At 42.8% G+C, this 27,146-nt stretch overlaps 6 protein-coding genes across 6 annotated transcripts in view; all 6 read left to right on the top strand.

The window, feature by feature from the left end:
- LOC126564831 (SPRY domain-containing SOCS box protein 3) overlaps positions 1 to 27,146 on the top strand; it is a 321,084-nt gene that overhangs the window by 191,387 nt on the left and 102,551 nt on the right. The window lies entirely within an intron of this gene.
- LOC126564930 (serine protease grass-like) lies at positions 2,353 to 3,727 on the top strand. The gene is made up of 5 exons (XM_050222056.1): positions 2,353 to 2,422; positions 2,500 to 2,654; positions 2,717 to 2,970; positions 3,045 to 3,235; positions 3,324 to 3,727. The coding sequence occupies exons 1-5, from the start codon at positions 2,353 to 2,355 to the stop codon at positions 3,725 to 3,727; spliced, it is 1,074 nt and encodes a 357-aa protein (XP_050078013.1).
- Positions 7,597 to 8,973, top strand: LOC126564975 (serine protease grass-like). The gene is made up of 5 exons (XM_050222109.1): positions 7,597 to 7,666; positions 7,745 to 7,899; positions 7,972 to 8,222; positions 8,296 to 8,483; positions 8,570 to 8,973. Exons 1-5 carry the CDS (start codon positions 7,597 to 7,599, stop codon positions 8,971 to 8,973), a joined length of 1,068 nt encoding a protein of 355 aa, XP_050078066.1.
- Positions 13,563 to 14,950, top strand: LOC126565889 (CLIP domain-containing serine protease HP8-like). The gene is made up of 5 exons (XM_050223099.1): positions 13,563 to 13,636; positions 13,719 to 13,873; positions 13,947 to 14,203; positions 14,286 to 14,473; positions 14,544 to 14,950. Exons 1-5 carry the CDS (start codon positions 13,567 to 13,569, stop codon positions 14,948 to 14,950), a joined length of 1,077 nt encoding a protein of 358 aa, XP_050079056.1. The 5' UTR covers positions 13,563 to 13,566.
- Positions 18,288 to 19,795, top strand: LOC126564643 (serine protease inhibitor 28Dc-like). The gene is made up of 2 exons (XM_050221731.1): positions 18,288 to 18,782; positions 18,863 to 19,795. Exons 1-2 carry the CDS (start codon positions 18,292 to 18,294, stop codon positions 19,788 to 19,790), a joined length of 1,419 nt encoding a protein of 472 aa, XP_050077688.1. The 5' UTR covers positions 18,288 to 18,291; the 3' UTR covers positions 19,791 to 19,795.
- Positions 21,720 to 27,146, top strand: part of LOC126565809 (DNA ligase 1) — a 390,847-nt gene continuing 385,420 nt past the window's right edge. Inside the window, exons 1-3 of the mRNA XM_050223019.1 lie at positions 21,720 to 22,067; positions 22,177 to 22,610; positions 23,077 to 24,978. Of these exons, the coding sequence (XP_050078976.1) occupies positions 21,720 to 22,067; positions 22,177 to 22,610; positions 23,077 to 24,973 (2,679 nt within the window). The 3' untranslated portion in view covers positions 24,974 to 24,978. The remainder of the gene's footprint in view (positions 22,068 to 22,176; positions 22,611 to 23,076; positions 24,979 to 27,146) is intronic.

The raw sequence follows: 27,146 nt of genomic DNA, 5'->3' as shown, positions 1-27,146 counted from the left end.
CTGGACTACCAGGCGTCTCCATGTTCGTCAACTATTAGTATATATCTTTATAGAACAATTTTAGCAATTGATCAGGACAATGTACAATGTGATTCGTCTTATAGTTCCTCTTATATTATATTATTATATTATTAAACTAGTAACCTGTAGCTTAAATTACTTACAAAATATAATCGAATACGAACACCTGTGCTGTGGTACGTACGATAACGGCGCCGGTCTTCATACGACAGAACCAGGGAACAAATCTCAACAGAAAAGTTTCCAATAGTGAGGGCTGATTAGCCAACTACGTGGTATCGGTAAATCTAGTAATGCATCAGCTAGCCGGTATGAAGAAGACAGATACGAAAACTTGCGTCCAGGAGAAATGTTTCAATTCTCACTTACGGATTGTTTGAATGGCTCTAAATTTAATATCAGTTAATGACTTGAGACCAACCGAAACGATTGATGTGTGTATTTGTGTGTGAGTGTCATTAACTTGCATCACTCTTCTACGGCCAGAAGATTGCGTGTGCATCCCAAAGATGATTAATGCTAGCAGCATTCCACAGCTTCGACAGTTCAATGTTAGCACCAACACTTAGCAAGTGCAACTAGCGATGCCAAACACAAGCGTCTTGTTCATCATAACCTGTTTTTACATTCCTCTTACGTTTTTCCAATGTCGATTGGTGAGGAAGTTGTAATATCGGGCGCAATGAGTATAACTAACATGTTAATTATAATCCAAAAGAAGGATTTGCAACCTTTATGAGCGAATTTAATTTTTGTGTTTTATGTGTTTACGTACATCAGAAAGACTTTGTTGGACATAAAATAAAAAAAAAAGCAAGCAAGCGCTAGCATCTGTTTGCAAACTCATCAGGCCAACCATGTGTGGCAAGGTAATCAACGAAGATTATTAAAATTCTCTTCAAAATGAAGTTTTCAGCATCAAAGCTAGAACATGGAAGCTAACATAACAAAATCCCTGATAAGGCAATCAAGACCTTGCTCTACAATTAGCATCCCGGTTGTACGCTTAATCTGTGAGCAGATGGTTGTGTTTCGAACGCCATTCGGAAATTTCAAACCCAAATTAATTCGCATGCTAAACTTAGAAAACATGTTGATGCTAAATAGCCACCCATAAAAATGACCTTCTGATATCATTTTTAAAACTTTTTCACTGCTCGTATGGAGAGAATTTTCCAGAAGAATAATTCTTTATCCAAAAACGATAGCATCTGAATAAAATATTCACAAATCTTCACAATAAACCCGATTTCTGGGGCTCCATTGGTCTTTCCGGCATATTCAGCAAAAGCTTAGGCTGCCCCACTTTTTCTAGGGTACGCGAAAGACAAAGACGCTCCTCCAATATCAGCTTCGGGCCGTGCAATGCTTCTTATGCCACGGTGTGGTCCCGGTTTCAGAGGATCGAACAAGAAGCGAAAACACCAGAACTTTGACAAAACTTGTTTCTGCGCGTTGTTTCAACTTCTTCATATCACGGCCATCTTCTTGCGCGGGGATGAACACAAACAAACCAAACCAAAACACACAAAATGCTTCTGACCGCAACCGCCGCACACACAAGCAACGACGAAGAAAGCTGCACAAGATTATGGAAGTATCAGAGCAGGAGAGCAAGAGCGAGAGCCCGGACGATCGTATTCAAGGTGATATTACACGCGCAGTGGTAATATCAAGCGTGTGCCCCGCGAAGGCGTCACCAGTGGGCCAACAAACCGGCAACACGAAGGCGAACGCACACAGGAGGACAACTCGAGAAGTCGTCCGTAAGGTTTGCCGTCCGGCTGGTGGCTGGTGAGATGTTTTAAAAACATGCGTCTTACACACGCCTCATCAGTCGAATGAGCAAAGCTCTGTGAGACAGTTCTGTTGCCAGTGATCGGTGTGCGTCAGCTGATAGGCAAGAGGTACACAGGCAGGCTTGTCTAGCTAGTGTGGTGTGTGGCACTGTTAGCGATTCGATAAATGTTAAATACCGGATCAATTAGCCTCCCTACCAGCAAGCAAGCGCAGTGTCGCGACGTCGCATTTGTGGTGTCGCCATAGAGTTGCGGACATATTTCTACCGTAGTGGTAGACTAGCGGTGTGATTCGAGTGTGTTGCTTCCAAACAATTCTCAATGCAGTAGAGACACGATCAAACGCATACAGATGCTTGAAGGTTGTAAGAAACGCCAAACGTCACCACCTGTATCGATCAAGAAACGGCAGAACCGCGGAGGGCGCGATTGTGTAGTTACAAAAGAAAAGCTCGAAGGCTGTGCAGCGTGCTGACAACGGCGCTTCCGGACGTCTGAATAATTAATCTGCCGTAGAACCGTGTCAGTCAATATGAAGTCCTCGGTAATAGTACCGTTCGTTACACTACTGATCGCGGCCTTCTGTCAGATAGCAGTAGCACGTAAGTGTAAACCTCCCAAATTTGATGTCAAGGTATAGCAAGACCTTTGGGTAACAGATGACGCTCTTTTCTAACAGAATTCAACCAATGTACGGGTAGTGATAGCTGTATCGTCATTAACGAATGTGCCCGGTTTGGGCCACATTTTAACGAACCTTCCAAATGGTCCGATAGCTTAAGAAGTGAGTTCCGGTCAAGGGTTTGCCAGCGAGAAAGGACGAGTAATGGAAATGTAAGTTAACTGTAGCTTTAAATCCAATCAACAGCAATACTCATGTTGTTCACTTCGTGCAGATCTACAAGGTGTGCTGTCCACGAGCAGTGACGTATACTAACACTAACCGCAAGCGAGGACTCGAGGTGCTCGATCTGGAAGGCTGTGGTTCGTACTCGGAAGATAGGATCGCTTTCGGTCAGGACGCCAAACTGTTCCAATATCCGTGGATGGCCCTACTTAAACCTAGAGTCGGCAACTTTGTGTGCGGCGGTACGCTGATCAATCAGCGTTATGTACTGACTGCGGCGCACTGTCTCAAGAATAACGATATGTATGGATCGATATTGCATCTCAGCAACGTATTTCTGTATCATACTTAATGATTTCTTTATTTCCTCTCGATAGTACGATGGTTCGGTTAGGTGAGTTTGATTTGAGCAGTGAAATCGATTGTGATAAACGAGGAGAGTTGTGTGCACTGCCACCACAGGACATTCGCGTCGAGCGTACCATCCTGCACGACAACTATAGTGCGCGGCGCAAAGTAAACGATATTGCATTGGTCCGGTTGGCACAGGATGCATCCTACAATGATAGTAAGTGTCAAGAACTCGCTTAAGATTGCCTAATCAAATTAAATTATTTATCCCTCTCTCTCTCTCGCTACGTGCTCTTTTCCCACAGACGTGCTACCCATCTGTTTGCCAGTATCTCCCAAAATGCGTACGACACAGAAAACATTCTTCGTTGCCGGCTGGGGAGGAACCGAGTCCTCCATATACTCCAACAAGCTTCAGTTCACCAAACTCAATCTGCTGCCAAATGATGAGTGTCTCCAGCAACTGCTGAAGGTGGATCCGTACACCAAACTGAACGACAATCAGATGTGTGCGATCGGTTCGAATCTGACCGACAACTGTACCGGGGATTCGGGTGGACCACTTAAATCGATTAGCATCAACGCTCGGTACGTCCAGTACGGAGTAGTGTCGTTCGGATTGCGCACCTGCGGCAGACAGAGTGCGCCCGGTGTCTACACCAAGGTGGAAAACTATATAGAATGGATATTGGACAATCTGGAAGAATGAGAACTAGTAAAAAGCTGGCTGAAGCAATATAGTTAAGACGCTATAAGAGTACAGAGGTTGTCGAACACGCATACATATTATGCGATAATCTAATGTATATTCAAATGTAGTGAGCGAAAAGAAATTTAAAAAAAATGTATTGTTATGAAAAAATATATATTAACGTGCGGAAAGTAAGTTAAAGAAACCAAAAATTAACATTTTTGCAAGTTTAGCTAAAATTATCTTGGTAATCCGAAATTACAAGCGTGGGAAAATAATTCAAGACAGTCAAGACAGTACACAAGTTGTAAAAAAAAACAATGAAAATTTATATCACATTTTTTGGTATCGTTATAGTCCTATTATGATCCAGCGTCGCATTGTTTCGTCGTATTGTTTTCGTCACAAGACTTCTTATTCAAGTCAGATATGTTCATGGAAACGTATGACGTCTTCGTGGAGCTTGGTTGGTCATTTGGTTGTTCCCCCTTTAGGGTGTGTCATCTTGATCTTGATTTTAGGATTTTACTTTTTTTTAACTTCGAAAGGGAGATTTTACTTCAGGGAATCACTTTTCTACAGAAGACCGTTTACACCGTGAGTCATGAATAGTGAGTAAATGGAATAAAATGTAAATGACAATATATACACACAAAAAAATCTTCCTTGACTGTTTTGCCTATGTAACGATTTATCGTAACTTCCTCTAAAAGCAATCCAAAATTACACATGTCAAGCTCATTGGCCTGTCAAAGCTTTAATTAAACCACTTAACGGGGTGTAAAGTGGCTCGCACTTCGCTTTCTTCTCAAACCTGTTTGTTTGACAGTAAGGAAAAGAATTCCCAAATAATATCTGATATTCCCGGAAAGAGATACACAAAAAAAACATGTCAATAATGAAGTCTTCCGCTTGCTTTTTTCCGTTCCTCAGCAACAGGTGCCTTCTTATATTTTGAGATCTTAAGAAATTCCTCTTTAATGGCGCTTTCGTAGTAGGAATGGCGTTTTGACATTAAGACAATCTATCTCCATTTAACCGGCAAAGTTAAACCATTCTTTGTGAGCACGTGGACGCGACAGAATGTAAGAATCGCGCTATTAACACGCTGCTGTGTGACAACACGACGCACTAACACAATCTTTGCACGACCGGTCAAACCAGTACCGAGCGAGTACCGACCGTATTCCGAGCGAATTTTACGCTCACCGGTGGGAAAGTACGATCTTGTGGTAGTGGTTGTAGCGACTGAGAGGTTGTGATTTGATACTGAGATTTTTTTTGGGCCAGCACAAACGAGTCGGGGGCATTTTTTGCGCAAAAAATGTGTTTCAAAGCTTTTCAGTTCCTAAATGTTCTAGCTGCAGCTTAGGAACTTCAAGATTTATTGCATTTATATGACTATGATAACTATTGCATTTTTAATCATACTTCACCAATAAAACTAACAAAGGAACTTCTCTAATCTGAACTCTTAAAATTCATGATCTGACTATTTGTCGCTGGGTTAAGTTGAAAGGGCCAAGCAATACGAAGCCTAATGTCTCCTGATGTAGGAATGCCAATTAAGACGTGAAAATAGTGTGAGGACAATTTACCGTGTTTTGTTCCATATATCCTTGTTACATCTCTACGCAGTCAGGACCACCAGGCGGCTCCATTATATTTTATAGCATAAACGCCAACTGATACAACAAGTTTTACCAAATAGAAATTGATTTACAATAATTATTTTCACTGCTAATCTGATTGCTAATGCCACAGTCTGACAGTGTAAATTCTTGGCAAGACTTAACACAGAAGCAATGAAACCATGCATCCGCTGAGCGCTCCAGTAAATACATACGATTGATGGTAACGACCTCAGTCTTGCAATACAGCTTTAGGTACTATCTGATTGCCTTTAATTATTTATTGCATAATCCGGAGGGGAACACAAACGCAATTATATGTGTAGTCGTGAGTGTCGTAATAATTATCCACTTCTTCATGACAATACATGGAAGGGTACGCCATAAAGACGATAAATTCTAGTCACATTCCATAATACTAGCTATAATACAAGCACCAACACTTGTATGCGTAGAATGTGATTGTGCTGCTCATAAAACTTGTTTACATTCCTTTGGGCTATGTACTACTAAATAATGAAAGAATCCTAAATCAATGAAATCAATCAATTTTTAAAACCTGTTCACTAGGCGTCCCACTAGGCGTCTCGTCATGTAACCCGTTTTTATATTTAAAAGTTTTAACGTCGCTTTAAACGAACAATTAATATTAACAATTGATAGGCAACAGCTGTAGCTACAAATAAAATAGGAAGAAAATATATAGAAAACAGTAATTTATATTGCTTATTGTTTATGTTTAGCACACGGTCTGAAGTTTGAACGTCACATTGATGCCTTTCTAACAACGAATATTGCCACAAAATGTTTGTTATAAAAGCCCAGGATTTCAATTCACTAAAAGTATAATCAAATTCGAAAAATTATCTTTAGTGTCATCAATATCAATTTTGCTGATGAAGAAAATCGCAATCTTCAAATTCTCGTTCAACGAAAAGAAACGGCCATGCCATCAGATAACATTTTTGCAAAATTAGAACAGAAGAATAAAGTAAACAACAAGCGTATAGTTAAGAAGCTAGTTCTTAAAATATCACATCATCATCACACACACTGCCTAATTTCCGAATTTCTTGGACTTCCCTGCTCAATTAGCGCATGCCGAGAATGGTCTTCTAACACCTGAAGCAGAGAAACGAGATCCGAAGGAAAATACCAACCGCGGCCGTAGAACTCGTTATTGTGCCGTTTCATCTTTTGCGTGTCACAACCATCCCCTATCTCGGAAGACAGCATGCTTCCGGTCGCAAGAGGCGGATAAAGAGACCAACACAAAGATTTGCATGGTGAGACAACGACGGTAAATAAATGGACAAATTTAGTTTGTTTGTGTGTGGAATACATTCATTTTAATTTTTATGAAGATTACCTTACAAGAAGATACAAAATACTAAAGTGAAAAGGTTCGTAAAACTAGTCATTTATTTATTGTAAATTATTAGAATTTGCAGAGTTGACAGCAGTGAATAGATAATGCAGAAAATAAATGGACTTTCGCTATAGTTCATTCATATCAGTGATTGCCGAAACTCAGAACCATTTGCAGTGTGATTTCGCAACACCTCATAAGATTATTGATTAATGACTTTCACTCCGCACAGCTAATATTACACTACTAATGGTGGTAATTCCCACCGATGTCCATCCCTTCTTTCTGATGCGCACTGATGTGAGCGAAAGATCATGAAGGTGTGAGCGAATGAGAAATCCGGAGAGGGAGTGCGTTCGGATGGCAGTGGCATATGACAAAAAAAAACCGGAGGATACCCCCAGAAGATACCGGAAGGCTTGTCCACTGCTCACTGGTAAGATGTTATAAAAACATGCGTCCAGCACACGCCTCTTCAGTCGAATGAGCAAAGCTCTGTGAGACAGTTCAGTTCCCAGTGATTGGCGTGTGTGCGTGTCTGCTGGTCTGGAGAAGAGTTCGAAACAGTCGCAGTTTGTGTTGTTTACCGGCCTGTTTACGTTTGGGTGTATGTTAAACATCGGATCAATTTGCCTCTACCAGATAAGCTTAATGTTGCTTAATGTTGCGATGACCTCGTGCGTTGATGGTGGCGACTTGAAGTGACAGTGAGTGAGAAAAAAAAAACGTTGAAGGTCTTAAGCACCTATACATATTTATCAACGGTAAACAACTCAACGGGTGCGATTGTGTAGTCATAAAAGAAGCTTTACCTCTGCCCAGTGTGGTTACAAGGGCGCTTCCGGACGTCCGGTTAATTAATCTACTGAAGAACCGAGTCAGCCAATATGAAGCCATTTACGGTAGCGTTGTCTGTAATATTAGTGATCGCTGCCACCTTCGAGATAGCAGTAGCACGTAAGTTAAACCCTACAAAATGTCACGCATCATCCCAAGACATAGCTTTCAGTAACAGATGACGCTCTTTTCTAACAGAATTCAACCAATGCACGGGTAGTGATAGCTGTATCGTCATTAACCAATGTGCTCAGTTTGGTCCACATTTTAACGATCCTTCCAAGTGGTCCAACAGCTTAAGAACTGAGTTCCGTTCGAGGGTTTGCAAACGAGAAAAGACCAACAAAGGAAATGTGAGTAGCTGAGCAGCTTTTTAAAGAGAAACTTGAGAAACAATATTTAAAGAGTTATATATAATTTCTCAGATTTACAAAGTGTGCTGTCAAAAGCCAGCCGCTCAGAATGATAATCGTAAGCGAGGGCTCGATCTGCTGGATCTGGAAAGTTGCGGCGCCTATTCCGTAGACAAGATCGCTTTCGGGAAGGAAGCCAAACTGTTCCAATATCCCTGGATGGCACAGTTAAAGCCTAAGGTTGGAAACTTCGTCTGCGGTGGCACGTTGATCAACGAACGTTATGTACTGACGGCGGCTCACTGTTTCAAAAATAACAATGTGTAAGTACCTACAGGATTGTGTGAAGTGAAAACAATTGCTATATCGTTTCCATCCCTTACTTTCTCGCGGCAGTGCGATAGTCCGGTTGGGTGAGTTCGACTTAAGCACTGAAATCGATTGTGATAAACATGGTGAGTGTGCTCCAGCACCGCAAGACATTCCCATCGAGCGTGCCATCCTGCACAGCAGCTACAGTGCGCGGCGCAAAGTGAACGACATTGCACTGATCCGGTTGGCAGAGAAGGCATCCTACAACGACAGTGAGTGTTAAGGTTTAACTGAAGCTATGTTCAGCTTTCTTAGTTCGATTTCTCTCTTTACTCTGTCTCATTTTGTCACAATACAGATGTACTGCCTATCTGCCTGCCGGCATCTTCAGCGATGAGTACTAAACAAACGGTTTACTTCGTTGCCGGCTGGGGAAGAACAGAGGCCGCTCTCTACTCGGAAAAGCTTCTATATACCATGCTCAGCATACTGCCAAATGATGAATGTAGCCAGCAACTGCTGAAGGTGGATCCGTACATCAAACTGAGCGACAATCAGATGTGTGCGATCGGTACCAATCTTACTGATAACTGCACAGGAGATTCGGGTGGACCGCTTAAGGCGGTCAGCATCAATGGACGGTTTGTGCAGTACGGAGTGGTATCGGTTGGATTGCGAACATGCGGCAGACAGAGTGCGCCAGGGGTATACACCAGAGTGGAGAACTACATGGACTGGATATTGGAAAATCTCGAAGAGTGAAAAGTGAAAGAGAAATAGTTTAATAATATACTTAAGAGTTGCTACTGCATTGAACAGAACTTTTGCCATATAGTTATAGGTATTAGATCATACAAGATAGCATATAATAGGAAAATAAATCTAAATTCTGAACAATCGTCAGAAAGGCGATCTGTTAACGAATGTTTTTACTTAACTCAGAACACTTTGTCTTTTCTTTTTTTTTCGATTGAAGAGGATCGATAGCGCCTAGCGATCGCTAGGAAAACAAACGCGCTATAAGGATGTGGCTTAAAAGAATGCACACAAAGAAGGAGAAAGTTCAAATAATAAAAGGCTTAGTCTTAAGCGAGAGTTTACACGTAAGAAGCAAAACTGTAACAAAAAATCCTAGAATAGAGCGTCAAAACTCAGGAAATATGTCTCGCGGAAAGTGGGTTTTAGGATAATTTACAAATAGACGCATAGAAAGTAAAAGCGTAGAAAAATAAAATAAAAACAGCTATGACTCTATTCATCTTGGCTTTTCAATATATAGCAGTTAAAAAGGTTTGCCCGTGGGAAATACAACTTATCGCAACATATTTTAAATATCAATCATGTTTATCGAGCAGAAGTCTCGCGCCATCAATACCAGCAATAATTACTAAAACAGTTCCTACATTGTGGAACGCTAATGAGAAGGTTGTTCCCCGATTTGGGTGTGTCATCTTATATTTTAAGTTTCGCATTTTTTTTTAAAGGGAATCACTTTTGCCCTGAAGACAATTAGCACCATGAATCATGGATGGGAAGTATCTTTCCCGGAATGTAATAGGATGATGACTAAGTGCGTTAGCGGGCGGTATTTAATTCTTCCTGTAGGAAGTCTTCTTGAAGGTGGATTTTGCGAGGTACTTTTGCAATCTTCAAAAATGTATATTGCTTGACATAGCAGTAAATCAGAGCGCCTAACGATACTGGGACGTAAAATTGACATGCCTTCATCCAGCTTCATTCGCGTGGGACAAACCCAACTTTGCAGGAAAATCTAATGGCAACAGGAAATCCAGCGGCAAAAGAATGATCATCATCGGAACACATTTTGTGAGGGTGTTACAATGTTGTACAATTATAACAATTATCTTTCATACTGACCATTAACGGGTCTGATAGTGAATGCGACAGCGGTGACGATCTTCACCAAGATTGGAGCTCTAACCTCATCCGAACGCTAACAACTTCGTAGCCGTATCAGGGCTTAAGAATACAGCAGAAAAATTTGTTGACTCAACATTGCTTTCCTTGTGCTCTGGAATAACCGACGCATCCCAAATTTCATGCAAAATTCGCGAAAAGAGGACCAAAAAGGTGTGAATAACGAGGTTTGTTAGAAACAGGTTTCTTTGAAGCGAAAGGTAATAGACACCCTGTCAACGATGTCTTCATAAAGACATTAGGATCGTCTACACGGATTAATTGAGGAGCAGACGATGAACTTTGCGACCACGTGGACACGATTTGGTTAGCCTAACTTTTACTTTACGCATAATTATTCATCGAACCATCCTCAACTGGTCAAACCAGTCTTCCTGGTGGGGAAGAGCAACCGAAAAACGGGTGTAATTCTAAGAGATTCTTACTCAGAGGCAATTATACAGTAATAATTCTGGCTAGTCTCATTTAAAATCTGTTACATGATCGCAGTCAGTTAAGGAAAATTTTGTTACTTGATTAGCAAAGTTTAATTGAGATTCAAATACATGTCATCAATAGAGTTGTTCTGCTTCTTTCTAAAATTTCTACTGCTATAATATTTGCTAAATCTAGCAAATGAAATTTAGCAAAGTTTCGAACGAACATCCTCGCTCACGTTGCTCGGATTGTTCGAAATTTTGACAGGTACGTGTGATCACACGAGTGATCGGTCATCACTTGCATGTAATCTCTTCTCTCGGTGCATGTAAAGAACGGTGGAGCATTCAAATCTTAAGAACGTGTTTCAATGTTCTTGATACGGTTAAAGTTTAGCCACCATAATTTACAGGGTGTTCGGGATAATTTTGACAGTCACCTACGGATAAAGAATTTTTTTTTATAGCAAAATTAATCATCGGGGAATTTTTTTTTTGTTTTAGAAATAGTAGCTAGCCATGTATTTTATTCATTTTATTCAAAATATCCAGCCTCGGCTTCTATTACGGCCCCTACCCGTCTCCGGAACCGGGAACAAGCCCTGACGACAGTTTCGCGGGGTAGGGCCACGAAAACGAACCTGAGCTCCGCCTTGGTGTTGCTGGAGGTTCTGTTGGTGTCCCGTTCCACCGCGCCCCACACAAAATAATCCATTGGATTAAGATCCGGGGAGTTGGGAGGCCACACATTCGACGCGGTGAAGTCGTTGAAATTGGTCGCCAACCACTTTATCGTTTTAGAGGCTGTATGGCACGGAGCGGAATCCTGCTGGAACACGTACGGTCTGCCGTTGGCCACTCTCGTGATCCAAGGCTTTACGACGGTGTCCAGCATGGAAATGTACGCGTCCGCGTTCAGCCTCAGCCCCTGCTCGAAAAAGTGGGGTGGCATCACGTCCCCTTCCGATGACACGCAGGAAAACACCATCACCGTCTGGGGGAACTTGGTTTGCGGCACCCGTGACACGTCCGCCGGGCAGTAAGCCAGCCACCGGTTGTTCTGGGTGTTAACCGTGTCCGCGCTGGACGTGACCCAGCGCGGATCATCATGATGCATATGATCCGCTTCCACAATGTACTCTTTTTTTTGGCATTTTTTTATCACGGGATGTTTTCGCTGCTTGTTCCGTACACTTTTAGCTGTTAAATGACGTATTGCTTGTTTTCCTATGCCAACTCCATCACGAATTATAAACAAAAATGTAACTGTCAAAATTATCCCGAACGCCCGTATTATTGCAGCTGGTTGTTTACAGTAAATCATTTTTCATAAAAAGATTCGTTTTTAACAGGAAAAGATGTAATAAAATTTGTTCACTTACTTGTTTTGCCCAATTTTAAAACGATGGATGCATTTTTTTGACCACCTAAATGAAAACGAAAGAAACAAAAACACATTAGAATAAACGAAAAATAAATAAAACAAAACGAGCGAGAGAAAGGTGGAGAAAAACTGTTACTTTATTTGTATTTTCAATCCGAAAATTGTTCCATTTTAGCCAAAATACGAATAAGGAGGAAATGCCTTATCAATATGATTATAAAATTAATTCAACACAAGCGGTGTTGACAATAAGGCACTGGACTGTCATAATCAATTATAAATAAATAAATAAAATATCCAAAATACAAAAATATCTATTCAATTAGCTAATTTTATATATGTATTATACATACATATGTGTATTGTATTTTATTAAGTGATAGAGAGTTTTTCTTAAGGTAAACTGCTAATAGCATTAAATATAAAAACATCTTCATCACCATCACCACAACCATAACCAAGTATGCCCGGGATAAGGCAAATAATAAACAGGAAATGCCTTATCAATATGATTATAAAATTTATTCAACACAAGCGATGTTAATTATAAATAAAAATTAAATGTATAAAAGGGATTTGCCACCTCTTGGTATCAAGAAGATAGATTTGTTCAAAATGATCGAAAAATAAATAAATACAGTTTTCAGCTAGAAGAGAGCTACAGCAATATTCAGGGTCATCAAACTTCTGATTGTTATTCTTAGTGTTTAGCTCTAAGACCTCGAGAGGTCTTAGCATCCTCCTCTTCTTCTTGGCTTAACGACCTACTAGGTCCTACCGGGCATCGAATGGCTTTATTAGACTTACGATATTCTTTGATCAGTACTCCTTTACTTATTATTAATCTTACTCCATACGGGAGATCGGTCTGGATAGGATTTGAACTCCAGTCTTGCCGTGTGAAGACCGTCTCCACAGTAACCTCTAAAACCGGGTCACCAGAACATGCCATCATTGAATTCATTGAAATGACTATATCCGTAGCTGAATAGTCAGGATTCGACTCTAGGCTCCTGCAGCTAGGAGCTCGATTGCTCTACCGCTTCGGCAATCACACTGCCATTAACTTTATTAGATGTAATCTCAACCTCAAAGAAAATTTGCTTTAGATATTTAACACATAAAAATGAACATAAATTTCCTATAAGCAATAGTGTTCAAGAAATCTCACGAAACTTTTGAGACGAAAACAAACCGCTGTGGACTTTAATAAGGTTGCTGTTTAATGAGATCGTTTAGTGCACTAACACCTGTGTCAGGCAGCGGGTATGTACAAATCTTGCAATCTGATAGCATTCGCGGCACACATGGAATGGCGCCATCAATGGCGTTGTGTTGTGGAAATTCACACACACCACCACCACAACAGATCCGAACAGTGTGTGAAGTAGAGTGGTTTGTTTTCATCTAGTTGAGACCCACACGATCACGATACAGAAAACGCCGGGAGGCCTGAACCATAACATACTCGCACTACCCTTCCAAACAGGGAGGGGATACAGGTTTTGTGTGTTTATAAAAGGAGCTAGTCCCATTGGCGTCGTGCACAATATACCCGGAAACGCCGGTGAATCAGTTCCAGCAGAGTCCGCACATTGACCGCCGCTCGATTTCGGGATGCAGTCAGGCGCATTGATCCTGTCGGGCCTGTTGCTGTTCGTCGCCTGTTGCCAGACAGTCACCGCACGTAAGTTTCGTTTTCGTGAAAGCGTGGTTTATGTGTTGTCGAATGCCCACGTTAACGGCACGTCGTCTTTCTTGCTTACCAGAGTTTAACACCTGTTCCGGTGGTGAAATGTGCATAAATATTCGCGACTGTGAGCGATTTAGTCCGCACCATAATGAGCCAGCCAAGTGGTCGGCAAGCTTAAGGGACGAATTTCGCCGGCGAGTCTGTCAGCGTGAGAAAAGCAACGGCATAAGTGTAACTATTGTTTTATCTTTGTTTACCGTTTTGGGTTGATGGATATTCTAATTATGCGTTTATTGTGATGTAGATTTTCAAGGTATGTTGTGCCGCACCGGCTGTCCAAGCGGATGAGGGTACACGTAAGCGTGGTTTGGATTTGTTGGACCTAGAGCACTGTGGGTCGTACACGGACGATAAGATATCGTTCGGGCAGGACGCTAAGCTGTTCCAGTTTCCGTGGATGGCATTGCTAAGAGGTAAATTTGGAAGCTTTTTCTGTGGCGGAACTTTGATCAACGATCGTTACGTACTAACGGCGGCCCACTGTATCGTGAACAACGATGTGTAAGTTTTAAGCGAATGTGTTCCAGCGAGAAGCGTTGGAATTAATATGAAATTTATTCTTTTTATCCCGCGGTTGCAACAGTACCTTAGTACGTCTTGGTGAGTACGATCTCAATAGTACGATCGATTGTGATAAGCATGGTGAGTGTGCTATGGCTCCGCAAGACATTCCAGTGGAGCGCACCTTTAGCCACGAGGACTACAGCGGTCGATTCAAGATGAACGATATTGGACTCATCCGTCTGACTCGCCGAGCAGCTCTGAACGATAGTGAGTGCTAACTGGCAACTTCCAATAAATCCAATTCCTAACCGAGCATATCGTCTGCTTAACCTTCCAGATGTACTTCCAATTTGTCTCCCGGTATCTCCCGCCCTACTTACCAAGCAGACAATCTTCTTCGTGGTTGGTTGGGGTCAAACACAGAACGCCCTGTTTTCTAACAAGCTACAGTACACCAAACTAAACCTGGTGCAGAACGATGAGTGCCAGAAGCAGCTGCGGCAGAAGGATAAGTTTGTGCGCATCTTCGACACGCAGATGTGTGCGATCGGTGACGATCTGTCCGACAACTGTTCCGGCGATTCGGGCGGACCGCTAAAGTCGATCAGTATTCAACACTCGCGCTACGTCCAGTACGGTGTGGTGTCGTTTGGTTTGCGAACCTGTGGCAAGCAAAGTGCGCCGGGTGTGTACACGAAGGTGGAAAACTATATCGATTGGATCTTGAGCCGAATGGAGGAGTGATGACTTACTAAAAGCGTATGCTGCAGGGCAGAGCCATGACGGATGGAAGTGAATCAGTTGATATTAAATCACATAACCATCACACACCACAAAAACCACTAACCACAACAAAATTAATAGTATTACAGATAGGAAATAGTTTTAGAAATATGCACTGCGTTTTTATAATTAGGATGCGTATCATACAAAACTGACTTTTAAATCCTAACATCATTTAAGAGGCATGTATCAATAAAAAATATGAAAATAAGTGACTAACGATATAATAAAAAAAATGCAAGCAATTTGTTCTTTCATATGAAGGATGAAAGTACTGTGGAAGCAATACACCATTGCTTAACGAACGGCCAGGTGGTTCTACATGGATAAAAAAAAAATACTGTGAAACCCCTTTTAGTTTTCTGCTGTTTTGCAGCCATCTAAAAATGTCTTCTTCTTGGCTTAAAGACCTTCTAAGGTCACGCCGGCCATTGAATGGCTTACTAACAGACTTGTCGATACCACGTAGTTGGTAGGTCAGTCTTTACTACGGGAAGACGGTCCGGATGGGATTTGAACCCCGGTCCTACCGTTTGAAGATCGGCGCCGCTGTCGACATGAGTAAAAATGCAAGGCAGGTAAACATGACAGGACCCTTCAGACAAGAACTTCAGAGGTTGTAGAAGCAACCAAAGAAGATTAATAATAATAAGCAAAAGAACAAAACCCAGAGTGCATTCCTTTCTACCGCCTCCTTTTATAGGTACACATCATGATTTGGGTGGGGAAAATTGCAGCACTGGGATAAACCCGACTTAACGGGAAAAAAACTTACTGGGGCAGAAAATCCATTCACCCAAAAAAATAAAAAAAATGGATGATTTGTTGTCTCTTAGCAACAGGGTTATGTGGGCAGAATGTTTAATATTGAGAGAAACTATGTGAAGTACTATATATTGTAAACAACAAGCTTTAATGTTATGACTTAGGTAAACTTTTTACAGGGCAAAATGTTGCTTTTCCGTTTGATAAAATGACTGTTTCATAAAGAAATTTTAAATATAAATTAATGTTTTCACGCACAATAAATGCTCTAAATATATGTACTTGCTTGCTAAAAAGGATAATTGAAAATTAATGTATTTCATGCAACCCAAGTGTTAAACAACGCATCATTTTTTCTAGACTCACTGACACTGTCCTTAAACTAGCCTATTTGACATGTAAGCAAACAATTCAATTAAAAAAAAAAACTATTTCTTCTATAATCACAAAAAACCGGTTTATCTGAAAACGAAAACACCTAATGTTAAGCTCATTTTGTTATTGTCGACAAAAAGCTTCCTTCAACGAATGCATCTCACTCTTAGCATATGAACTCATCACACGTGAGCCAAATCACTCACACATTAACGGGCGCCTCATAAAACAGCTGATGAAGCTGACCGCTTCGTGTAAAACTTTGTCGCCCGGTCAAACCTGTCCGGACCGGTGAAGAGCATCATTGTTGATATCGAGTGTACTCACTGCATGTGTGTATGTATGCGGTACACACCTTCCCACGTTTGCCGGGGTTTCCCGTGCAATTTGCAACTAAAGTATGTAGGTTAATTTATGAGGAGCAGGAATGTGATAATTTTGTGTTTTACTCATTAATGGGGTAAAAAGCGACAAAAGAGGCGGACAATGCATGTAATTCATTCCAACGATCATTTGAAGTTTTTATTTTAAATAAATAAGTACACATAATAATAACCACGGTAGGTGGTCCGGTAGTAAGGCAAAAGCGGTGCTGGACTGCCACTTTGTAGGACCAGGGTTCAAAGCCTATTCGAACCATTCCTCCAAAGAGAGGACCGATTATTCGACTACGAGGTATTAGCAAGTATAGTATTCCATCGATCCATTCGATCTACTAGTCGAAACCGAAGAAGAAGAACAATAACCAAAACATATTGTATTGAAACCAAAAATACAATATTGAAATTATTCGAAGAGTAGTATCACTAAGTATCAAAAACAGTATAATATTGTGAACTGAAAAAATGGTTTTAAATCGTGTTAAAGATAGGTTTATGAAAAGTATTTTATTTATTATTAAGTATGACGGCACGTCGCTGTATTGTCATTTATCAACAGTACATATTACCAAAATATTCATCCTTTTTATCCTTCTTTACTCAAGTTGTGAAATGAGTGACATCAAACCTTGTATACAGTAGAGAGGCGAATGTAGTCTCAGATACTCAAAGCTTCTATAAATACACGAAAAAAAGTGACTTCAAACTATCCTGCATCTATTGCAACAGACGAAAAAACAAAATTAAAATCGTAATCCTATTTTACATAATTCCGTTTGCATTTGAAAAAACCACTCACCAAACACGTGCTTTCACACGATTTCAGTCACTCACCGATCCACATACTCTGAGTGCTCAAGCGCACACACGCACACCACAACAATAATAACAGCTGATGTGCAACCCCACGCACAAACGCATCGTAGCATTCAAACCGATCAAACCAGTCCCGAACAGAGATCTCCCTTCCAACAGCTACAACCCCGACCGGACGGGTGATTCGTTCATAATCGACAAATGCGTGGCGAAGGCATAAACGAACAAACAACATTTTAAGAGTGGGGGGGGGGGGGGGGGGGGTGTGAAATCAATGCCAAGTCGTGATAAACAAAGCTTCAACACGTGTGTGCGTCAGACGGAATCGATCTTGAGTGTGTAGATTGAGTGTGTCCGAGACCTGATGACCGGCCGTCCCAGCCCCCCGCTAGTCTACGGTGAAAGATGCTCAAGTTTATAAACAAAACGTCCGTTGGTCAGACAGGGTAGGTACGGGGCTAAGATCGCGGGAACAACCCCACATGCGATCGGCTGTGCACATGTGTTGGAGAATTTACGATTGCTGCTTCTTATTCTTCGCCCGAACACGATCTCGCTCGCTCCCGTTGTCCAAGAAGGGGGTGGGCACCCTATCTCGTCACGGCCTGCAATTCCATAGCGTACCGGACGGGCGCCCAGCGCTGGACTTTCCCATAGAAGTTGCTACAGTCGCAGCAGCAGCAGCAGCTGCAACGAACTCAGGCGCACGGAACCAGTCACAGTCTGTGCCGAACGATCGCCGCCATCACACCGTGTACTCGTGGAACTCGAAAAGTTCGTGCAGCGAGCCTGTCCCTGAACGGACATTCCATCCGCACTCAAACGGTACAAGGAAAAACCCCAAATTAACACGTCCGAACCGTTGCGCTCGGTGGCCGGTGTGTTCAAATCGGCGGGTTGTGTGTGAGTTGATCTTTTTGGTGCAAGTGGAAGTGAAGAGAATCCCCGAAAACCAAAAAAAAAAAAATGCCGTACGGGGCAATAGCCTCGGCGAAGATACCGTTGGGGTTGTGGTTAGGGTTTGTGCTGGTCGGCGCCAGTGTAGTGTGGAGCGGTGGAAACGCTCAGAACTATAATGCTCCGTCGAAAGCCGTCAGTGAACAGTTGGTTGGCGCGATTAACGATCTAGCACGGAGCCTCGGCCAGCAGCTGGGGGCGACCGGCGGTAATACCAGCAAGACGGAACTCTTCTCGCCGGTCAGCATCGGGAGCATGATGTTCTTGCTGTTGCGTGCAGCGAATCGAGACACGCGGAACGAACTGCTCGATGTGCTGCAGCTGCAACAGTACCGAAAGCCTGGCAGCGGGAACATACCGAAGAACTTTGCCCGCTTGCTCAAGGAGTTCACGCACGATATCGCCGGGAAAGGAATTCTGGAGCAGTTACCGAGCTGGCATACGGCTAGTGGATGTTACCCTGTGATAGACGGCCTTGATTACGAGGATGATGATGATAAGTGAGTAGATCGAGTATTGGAGGACCTCGTGCGTCAAGACAAATTCTCATCGAATTCTCCCTTCCATTTTTCGCAAAAAGGTATCTCGATGAACCGATTCAACCGAACGTGGTGCAGCTTGCTAATGGGATCTTTCTACAGAACGGTCTAATCAACAGTACCAACTTTGTCAAACTTGCCAAAGAGCTTTATCAGGCACAGATCGAGCAGGTCAACTTCAGTGAGCACCCGCAGGCAGCCCGTGCCACCATCAATCACTGGGTGAATGAAAGTACACGGGGCCGTATCGAGGAGATTCTTTCCGACGATCTAGACACGAGCACGCAGATGGTCATCGCCAATGCGCTCTACTTCAAGGCTACCTGGGAAACGTTTTTCAACGAGCCACAGTTCACTCGTCCGCAACCCTTCTTTCCCGATGGTGAAGATCATCCATCCATACTGGTGCCCACCATGTTTGCCGGCGGTTGCTTCCCGTACTACTCGTCGCCCGAGCTGAACGCACGCATTATGGCCTTCCCGTACCGTAACCGTACCACCTCCATGTACATCATCCTTCCGAACGATTCGAACCGTTTGAAACTGCGCCAACTGCAGGCAAAGCTCAGCTCAACCGAGCTCGAACAACTGATCGAACGCATGCGAATGGCAAAAGCGATCGTACAGTTCCCGCGGATGCATGTCACCAACACGTACGATCTGAAGCGTGCGCTGCAGCAGCTTGGCTTAAAGACACTGTTCGATAGGACGAAAAATAATCTTAAAATAGCGGCACCCACCAGTCGGACGGCTAATCGATCGAGGAAGCTGTACGTCAGTGAGATGGTACACAAGATTGATCTGGCGATCAATGAGCGTGGCACGGAAGGTGGTGCTGTGACGATCACCGCCATGGAACGATCACTACCACCAGTGAACTTTCGTGTGAGAGGACCCTTCCTGCTTGCCATACGGCACGATCCTACAAAGATGCTACTATTTTATGGAGCAGTGTTTGATCCTTCGTAAGAAAGGCACTGCTATCCCACTGTGACCTCTACACTCCAAATGCGCAATCTTGCCTTAGTAGATACATCCGCACCCCCTGGGGTCATTAAACTCTCCGGGGAACGCAAGCATCCTTGCATGCTCTCAAACAGCTGTCTATAGTATGATAAGTGAGACGATGTAATAGAAAATATAAAAGCTTGATAAACTACGTACCCCTGTTGCTGATGATCATTCTCTTTCACAGTATAGCGTAACATTGGATAAAACTATTCTTCAAGTTTCTTGTTGCCACTGTATGGCACCAACTAATCTCGCTACAAAATGAGAACTGGAAATAAGAATCAGCGCGTCAAAACATGGGATTTTCCATGCCCATTCACGAACCGATTAGAAACGCTCCCACTTCCTATCAAGGCCACATTATTTGTCGTCTCTTATCGTTAGCGTTTTTAAATATGTAATTCAAACAAAGCAGGGGTTTTAGAAGAATAACTCACGTAATGAAGCATTACCGTCCGGTTGACGATATTTCCGATGGTCGTTTCCATTACTGGAATGTACGTCGGGATTAATTATTCAAATTGCTGAGCGTTCTCAACGTCATCGAAAGCGTATGGGAGGGCGAACGGGTTTTGGTCACGTTGTACTTTCACGCATCTTCGTTCCCCTGATAGAACCAGAATTCCATTTTGTTTTTTGTGCCGTTCGATGCAAAAGTTGTACTCATTTGAAGAGAAAATAACCGATGACACATGTGGAAATTATTGAGTAGTGAGCTCGAGAGTCCTAAATAATCAGATGACTCTGAGCGCGCTCTTCTAATTGAAAAAGGCAGCTCCATACTCTTCTCAAATACAAAATATATTTCACTAATACGAAAAAATTCGTCGTTTAACCCTTTAGTTTAACTGGGTTCGCCCTCACGAGGTTGCTTTTAGCACTCTTCTGGCTCTTCGCCATCAATAGATAACTCTTCGTACTTTTCAAGCTCTACACCCTCACCAGGTAGCTCTTTTCACTCTTCAAGCTCTTCGCCCTCAGTGAACGCGGGAGGCCTCACCATACAGGGAGGCCTCCTTCTTTATCCTCTTTACAAAGGCCTACTTTACACACTAGACTAGATCCATTCCACGTAGTTGGATAGTCAGCGTTCACTATGGGTGAACGGCCCAAACGGGAATTGAACCCTAGACGTGGCATCACTACATCATATCACGGTTAAGATCTATTCAAATCCACCACAATGTTGCAGATAAGCTTGTATAAAAAACAACTGAAGATATAAAAGGCATATTTCAGCTAAAAAGCATTAGCTCTTTTAAACAGCACTAAAGCAGCATCAGCGCAGCATCACGTGATACGTCGCAAAAAAACATGTTTAAGCCATCGTACACTCCTGCATACATATTACACTTGGGACGTACCAAAGATTAAAAAGAATTAAAAAGATATCAGCAATCATATCAAAAATTTCATTTTTTGCTTCACCATCCCTGCGGCCCCGCATCACCCGTCCAAGGTGTTTACAAGAGTTTCTATAGTAACCTTGCGTAGTTGTCATTTTTTTCACAACACAGCACTGTCAACATTGCACACTGACAAGTGGCGCGTAAATATCGGCGTCATAAGCAAAATATTCTGAGTTCCGTTCTATACCGTTCCTGATTTGCTGTGTTGTTCATGTAAAATCATGTCTCAAAAATCAATTTTGTAAGTTGAGTTGTGTTTAAAGAAGGAAACTTTACGTAAATTAACATACTTTCGTTCTTTGTAGGTCTTTTTTCGGAAAGAAAAGTACACCATCGGAAAGCAGCGGCAACGTGACGAAACAAACGCAGAATAATAATAATAATTCAACCGAAGAAAGGTGTGTATTCGCAGAGGGCACCTTTGCACATCCGGCGTTAGAGTAAAAATACGCTCACAATGGCAATCAGGCACAGCGGAATGGTGTTGTGCAATATGAAACTGCTGTTGCTGCCACGGACCGTCCATTACAGTACCGTGTCCGGAAGCCGTAGAGGATTGGCCACACTAGTCCAAAGCCACTGCGCTACTTGCTATCATAGTAAAACAACACTCAGTACTGTTTCTTACAATCATTATATCCTGCGTTCGATTACTCTTCGCAGCAGTGAACCGTTGCTGGCAAGTAAACGTACCATCAGTCCGGAAGATGATGAAGCTTCCAACTCACCGGTGAAAGTTATGAAAAAAGCAAAACGATCGCGGGTCGTGTCGAGCAGCAGCAGCAGCGAGGATGAACAAGATAACAAAACATCCTTGAAAGGGTATGTGATATATGGCAATAAGTTATTTGTTGAAATCTTTTTTTTTTTTTACTATCCTTATTCTTCTTTACAGCAAGGAAAAGAAAACACCTTCCCCGAAGCTTGTGAAGGAGGAATCGAGCTCAAAGAAGACACCTTCTCCGAAGCGTGTCAAAGAGGAACCGAGCTCAAATGGTAAGGCCGTAAAAAAGGAACCTAAATCGAAAGCAACCCCGAAGAAGGAAACGGATAGCGCCAAAAACAAAAAAGTCTCACCCAAAACGAAATCCAAGTCACCCGTTAGCGTAAAGAAGGAGGAAAGTCCATCACCTAGCAAGGAGGAGTCTCCGCCGAAGAAAGGTGACCCATCCAAACCGGCAGCTAATGCTTCGAATGGAGGATCCACCGGAGCAGCACGATCGTTTTTCTTCTCAATTAAAAAGCAACCGAACGAAGGTGCCGACAGTGCGACCGATGGAGAAGCGCCAACAGGTGATGGATCGAAGTATGATCCGTCGAAGAAAAATTACCATCCATTGAAGGACGCATTTTGGAAGAAGGGTGATCGGTGAGTTTCATCTTACTGCATTGCAGGGGTTTCGAGGGTAGAACGATATAAGTTCGCGCGAGATATTGATTTGTCCGCCGACATATTGAAAGTTGCCTGAGCTAGATATAAGATGGAACATTTTTAATTCTACAATCATGCGGAACAATCCAATGACAACATCCAAGTAATTCTGTATCTCACAGATTCGGTCAACACAGGCTTTCGATCCGTGCAATCGAATTGTACAATTACTCAATGGAATATTTCAAATGAATATTTGAATACTGTTTGTTGTTGAATTTTGCAATCATATAATGGTATTATTTATTGACTGAGCGGAAATTTGCATGGCGACTGTGTAATCTTACAATTATATTTATGTATATGCGTGATCTTTCGTTGAACATGTTGATTGTGTCCTCGAAAACCCTGTAAGTTAAATTTGTATTCTAGGTCATCCATATATCTTCCCCTACTCTTGCAGCGTTCCTTATCTGGCACTGGCACGCACCTTTCAAATGATCGAGGAAACAAGCGGCCGGCTCCGGATGATCGAGATACTGGCGAACTATTTCCGCTCGGTAATATTGCTCAGCCCGAAGGACTTGCTGGCCAGCGTCTATCTCTGCCTGAATCAGCTCGCCCCCGCCTACGAAGGCGTTGAGCTTGGGATAGCAGAATTTTCCCTGATGAAAGCAATCGCTCAAAGTACCGGTCGCAGTTTGGCGCAGATAAAGGCGGACGCACAGACAACGGGTGATTTGGGACTTGTTGCGGAACAATCCAAAAGTAGCCAGCATCTAATGTTCCGGCCGGCACCGCTAACGGTGGAGGTCGTGTTTGGCAAGTTGCGCGAGATCGCTTCCATGACCGGATCGACCTCGATGGCGAAGAAAATGGACAAGATCCAGTCGATGTTTGTCGCCTGCCGACATTCGGAGTCTCGCTATGTCATTCGCTCGTTGGCAGGCAAGCTACGGATTGGTATAGCGGAACAATCATTGCTCCAGGCACTGGCACAGGCTTGTGCACTAACACCACCACACAAGGACCCACCGGTGGTGAATGTTCTGGCGGGTGAGTCGGAAACGCGTGTTAAAGCACGTATAGAAGAGGTAGCACTTGCTCTGAAGACGGTTTATTGTCAGTTTCCGAACTACAATCGAATCGTTCCGGTGTTGCTTCAGCACGGTATCAAGAAGCTAAGCGAGCATTGTCCCATGGAACCGGGAACTCCCCTAAAGCCCATGCTCGCCCATCCTACCAAAGGTGTGCAGGAAGTGCTGCAACGGTTTGATGGTATTGATTTCACCTGCGAATGGAAGTACGATGGTGAGCGAGCTCAAATCCATCTACTTTCCGATGGAAGCGTTCAAATCTTTAGTCGAAATCAGGAAAACAACACAACCAAATATCCGGACATCATTGCACGGTTAGAGTTTACGCGCACGGAACCCGTAAGGAGCGCCATCTTGGATTGTGAAGCTGTCGCGTGGGACGTGGATAAGCAGCAAATTCTTCCGTTCCAGGTGCTGAGCACTCGAAAGCGCAAGGATGCAAATGAAGCGGACATTAAGGTGCAGGTGTGTGTGTTTATGTTCGATCTGCTCTATCTAAATGGTGAACCACTCGTCGAGCGACCGTTTGTCGAACGGCGCGATTTACTGTACAAACATTTTCGCGAAATTGAAGGCCAATGGAAGTACGCAACCCGACTCGATACGAGCGATCTGGACGAGTTGCAGCACTTTCTGGATGAAGCTGTACGGGGCAATTGCGAGGGCCTGATGGTAAAAACCCTAGCACGTGAAGCAACGTACGAAATCGCCAAACGATCCCGCAACTGGTTGAAGCTAAAGAAAGACTATCTGTCCGGGGTGGGCGATTCGCTCGATTTGGTCGTTATCGGGGGTTATCGGGGACGTGGAAAGCGTACCGGAACGTACGGAGGATTTCTGCTGGCCTGCTACGACGATGAGAATGAAGAGTATCAAACGATCTGCAAGATCGGTACCGGATTTTCCGACGATGATCTACAGCGTCATACGGAATTTTTCCGGTCGCATATTATACCGCAAGCGAAACCCTACTACCGGCACGAAGCGAACGTTGTGCCGGACGATTGGTTTGAAGCGGTGCAGGTGTGGGAAGTGCTGTGTGCCGATCTGTCCCTCAGTCCGGTGCATAGGGCCGGGATTGGAATTATCGATCCGGAGAAGGGTATTTCGCTACGGTTTCCGCGCTTTATACGTGTGCGGGAAGATAAAGGTGCGACGGATGCAACAAACGCACGGCAGGTTTCGGAGATGTATCTAAACCAGGATCAGATTAAAAATCAAACAGGCGGTGGTGCACGGGATGCGGAGGAAGATTTTTACTGAGAAGCGTGTGTAGTAAGCGAAATAGTTAAAATTCATCATCAACAATTGGAACAGTGTAGGATACTTCATCTACTTCAATTCATCAACTTATGGAACAATCTTATGTTTGTTTTGGCAACGCAAGAATAATTTTGTGGTTATTTAAATATGTGTGTTTTTACGTGTATAAATAGATAGCGTTTGTATTCATGTTAGAAGCAAATACATTAGGCTGTACCGAAGATGTTGGAAAAATGAAGACTCAAGCGAATCGTTTTAAAGTTAATCATTCGATCAGACATTCTACGCCTTAACAGAAACTTTGAGAAGAAGGACATAACCAAATAATACAATACTTTTAGTACATATTCAACATCACTTAATCAATAAACGGTGCATATAAAAAAAAAACAATAGTTCTCACGAGGATCACCAGAACAGATCGGTTATAATTACAATAAGTGTATAATGAATATAATAATATTTTCTTAGATATATACGACTCTGTCTCCTCTTCTCCAAGGGCGTGAATCTATTTCCTAATTGCAGAATATGATGGAGAAGTAATGGGTTTTACAACAGAGAATTCAAAACTCTACTCAAATAATTAAAAATACTGCCAGAACTTTTTTTCGCAACAACTACGCATGATGTTAGTGATGCATGGACTGCCTGGCTAGGAGCCTGCAGGGTTCCTGGGACACACGGCACCTTCCCCTGTCACACAGCTAGGGGAACGGCCCTTGCGACACTTTACTAATCTCTGGTCCAACAAATTTTCCGCCTAGAGCTTCAAAAAGACTTGCTCAGCACTTGCCCTTCAACTTTCAATTCGTTTAGGGCCTCCTAGGGGCAAAAATACGCCCCCTACCCTTTAGTCCTAAATAATATCCTAAAAATCTGTAACATCTGGAAGATATCTGTGCTCATACACAATTAAAAGGGAGGCTCTGGGCAATTTGAGTCGTTTTGCATGCCAGATATTACAGGGGCACATGATGAAGAAACCGGACTAATTCTGTGTCTAAAGAGTAGAGAGTAGAGTGGGCCAATCAGGGTAAATATTTTCTAGCAAGATTTTTATGAAAATTCTGCGAAATTTTCTCATAAAAGTCAGACATAAAGTGATTTATCGTTATGGAACAATCATACTATGTGGAAATGTATCAAAAGCATCAACAAGAAGATGTAAGATTGGATTTCTGAAATTTACACCGCCGATCTTTATCTCCGGGAGCTTTATCAGTGAAAGTATGATATTCCATGCGGCATACTAATGCCCTCAATATCGCTACAACATTTTTACGATGTGCATGAATCATACAATGCTTTAATGAATAGATTACGAATGATGACATTTGATGATAAATGCTGATATAATTTGAGAATATATATAATTTAAAAAAAGCTTAAACTGGAATACATGTTTTAAAATTCCTTTTTGATCAATAAAACTATTACGGACACTCCTGAAACGCACACCCATGCAAAGAGCGCCACTAGTCGTCCTATGCCGGTGGTTGGGCTGTCAATAGCAAAACAAAGTAGAGAAGCACTTGCACGAACGGTATAAACCATCCGCCCCCCAACATCGAACCTGGATACCAGTTCCGTTCCCCGCGTACCGTCCAGCAAATGGCGCGGTAAGCTGGTACAGCGAGACAAAAAAAAAAGGCAAACAATCACGACCAGACCGCGTGAACACGCTAAAGGACTTTGAAAGGATACCGGAATGGTACGTTCGGCGCAAACGCACAACCCAACGCCGCACCATGCACCTTCGCGCGGAACCCCACCCGGTCTCCTAATCTCTCTTCATTGACACAACGAGGAGCTGGACGTGTGGTTCGCACGCCATACAACGTTCGAACGTTGAGTGCGCTGGAGTGCCGACATTTCCCTATACCGGAGAACACACACACAGAGAGAGGTTTCGGTCGAGGCTGTTGAGTGTGTTTCTGCCGGAATTGGTGAGTCAAGTTACCAAGCTGGTGGTTTTTGGTCTAAGGTACATCTAGTGTGCTTCTTGTGGCATTAAATACAGTGTAAAGTGAATTCAAGAGTTCCGAAGTAAAGTGTCCATTTTGGGATAGGAAAGTCGTGTACGAAGTACAACTGCCGCAACAGTGATAACATATACCTTGTCTCGTTCCGATCAAATAACTGCAACGGTGCAGGACCTGTGCTGTTGCTT

This window comes from Anopheles maculipalpis, chromosome 3RL (genome assembly GCF_943734695.1).
Source record: "Anopheles maculipalpis chromosome 3RL, idAnoMacuDA_375_x, whole genome shotgun sequence".
NCBI classification, from domain to species: Eukaryota; Metazoa; Arthropoda; class Insecta; order Diptera; family Culicidae; genus Anopheles; species Anopheles maculipalpis.
This window is presented reverse-complemented; position numbering and strand designations above follow the sequence as displayed.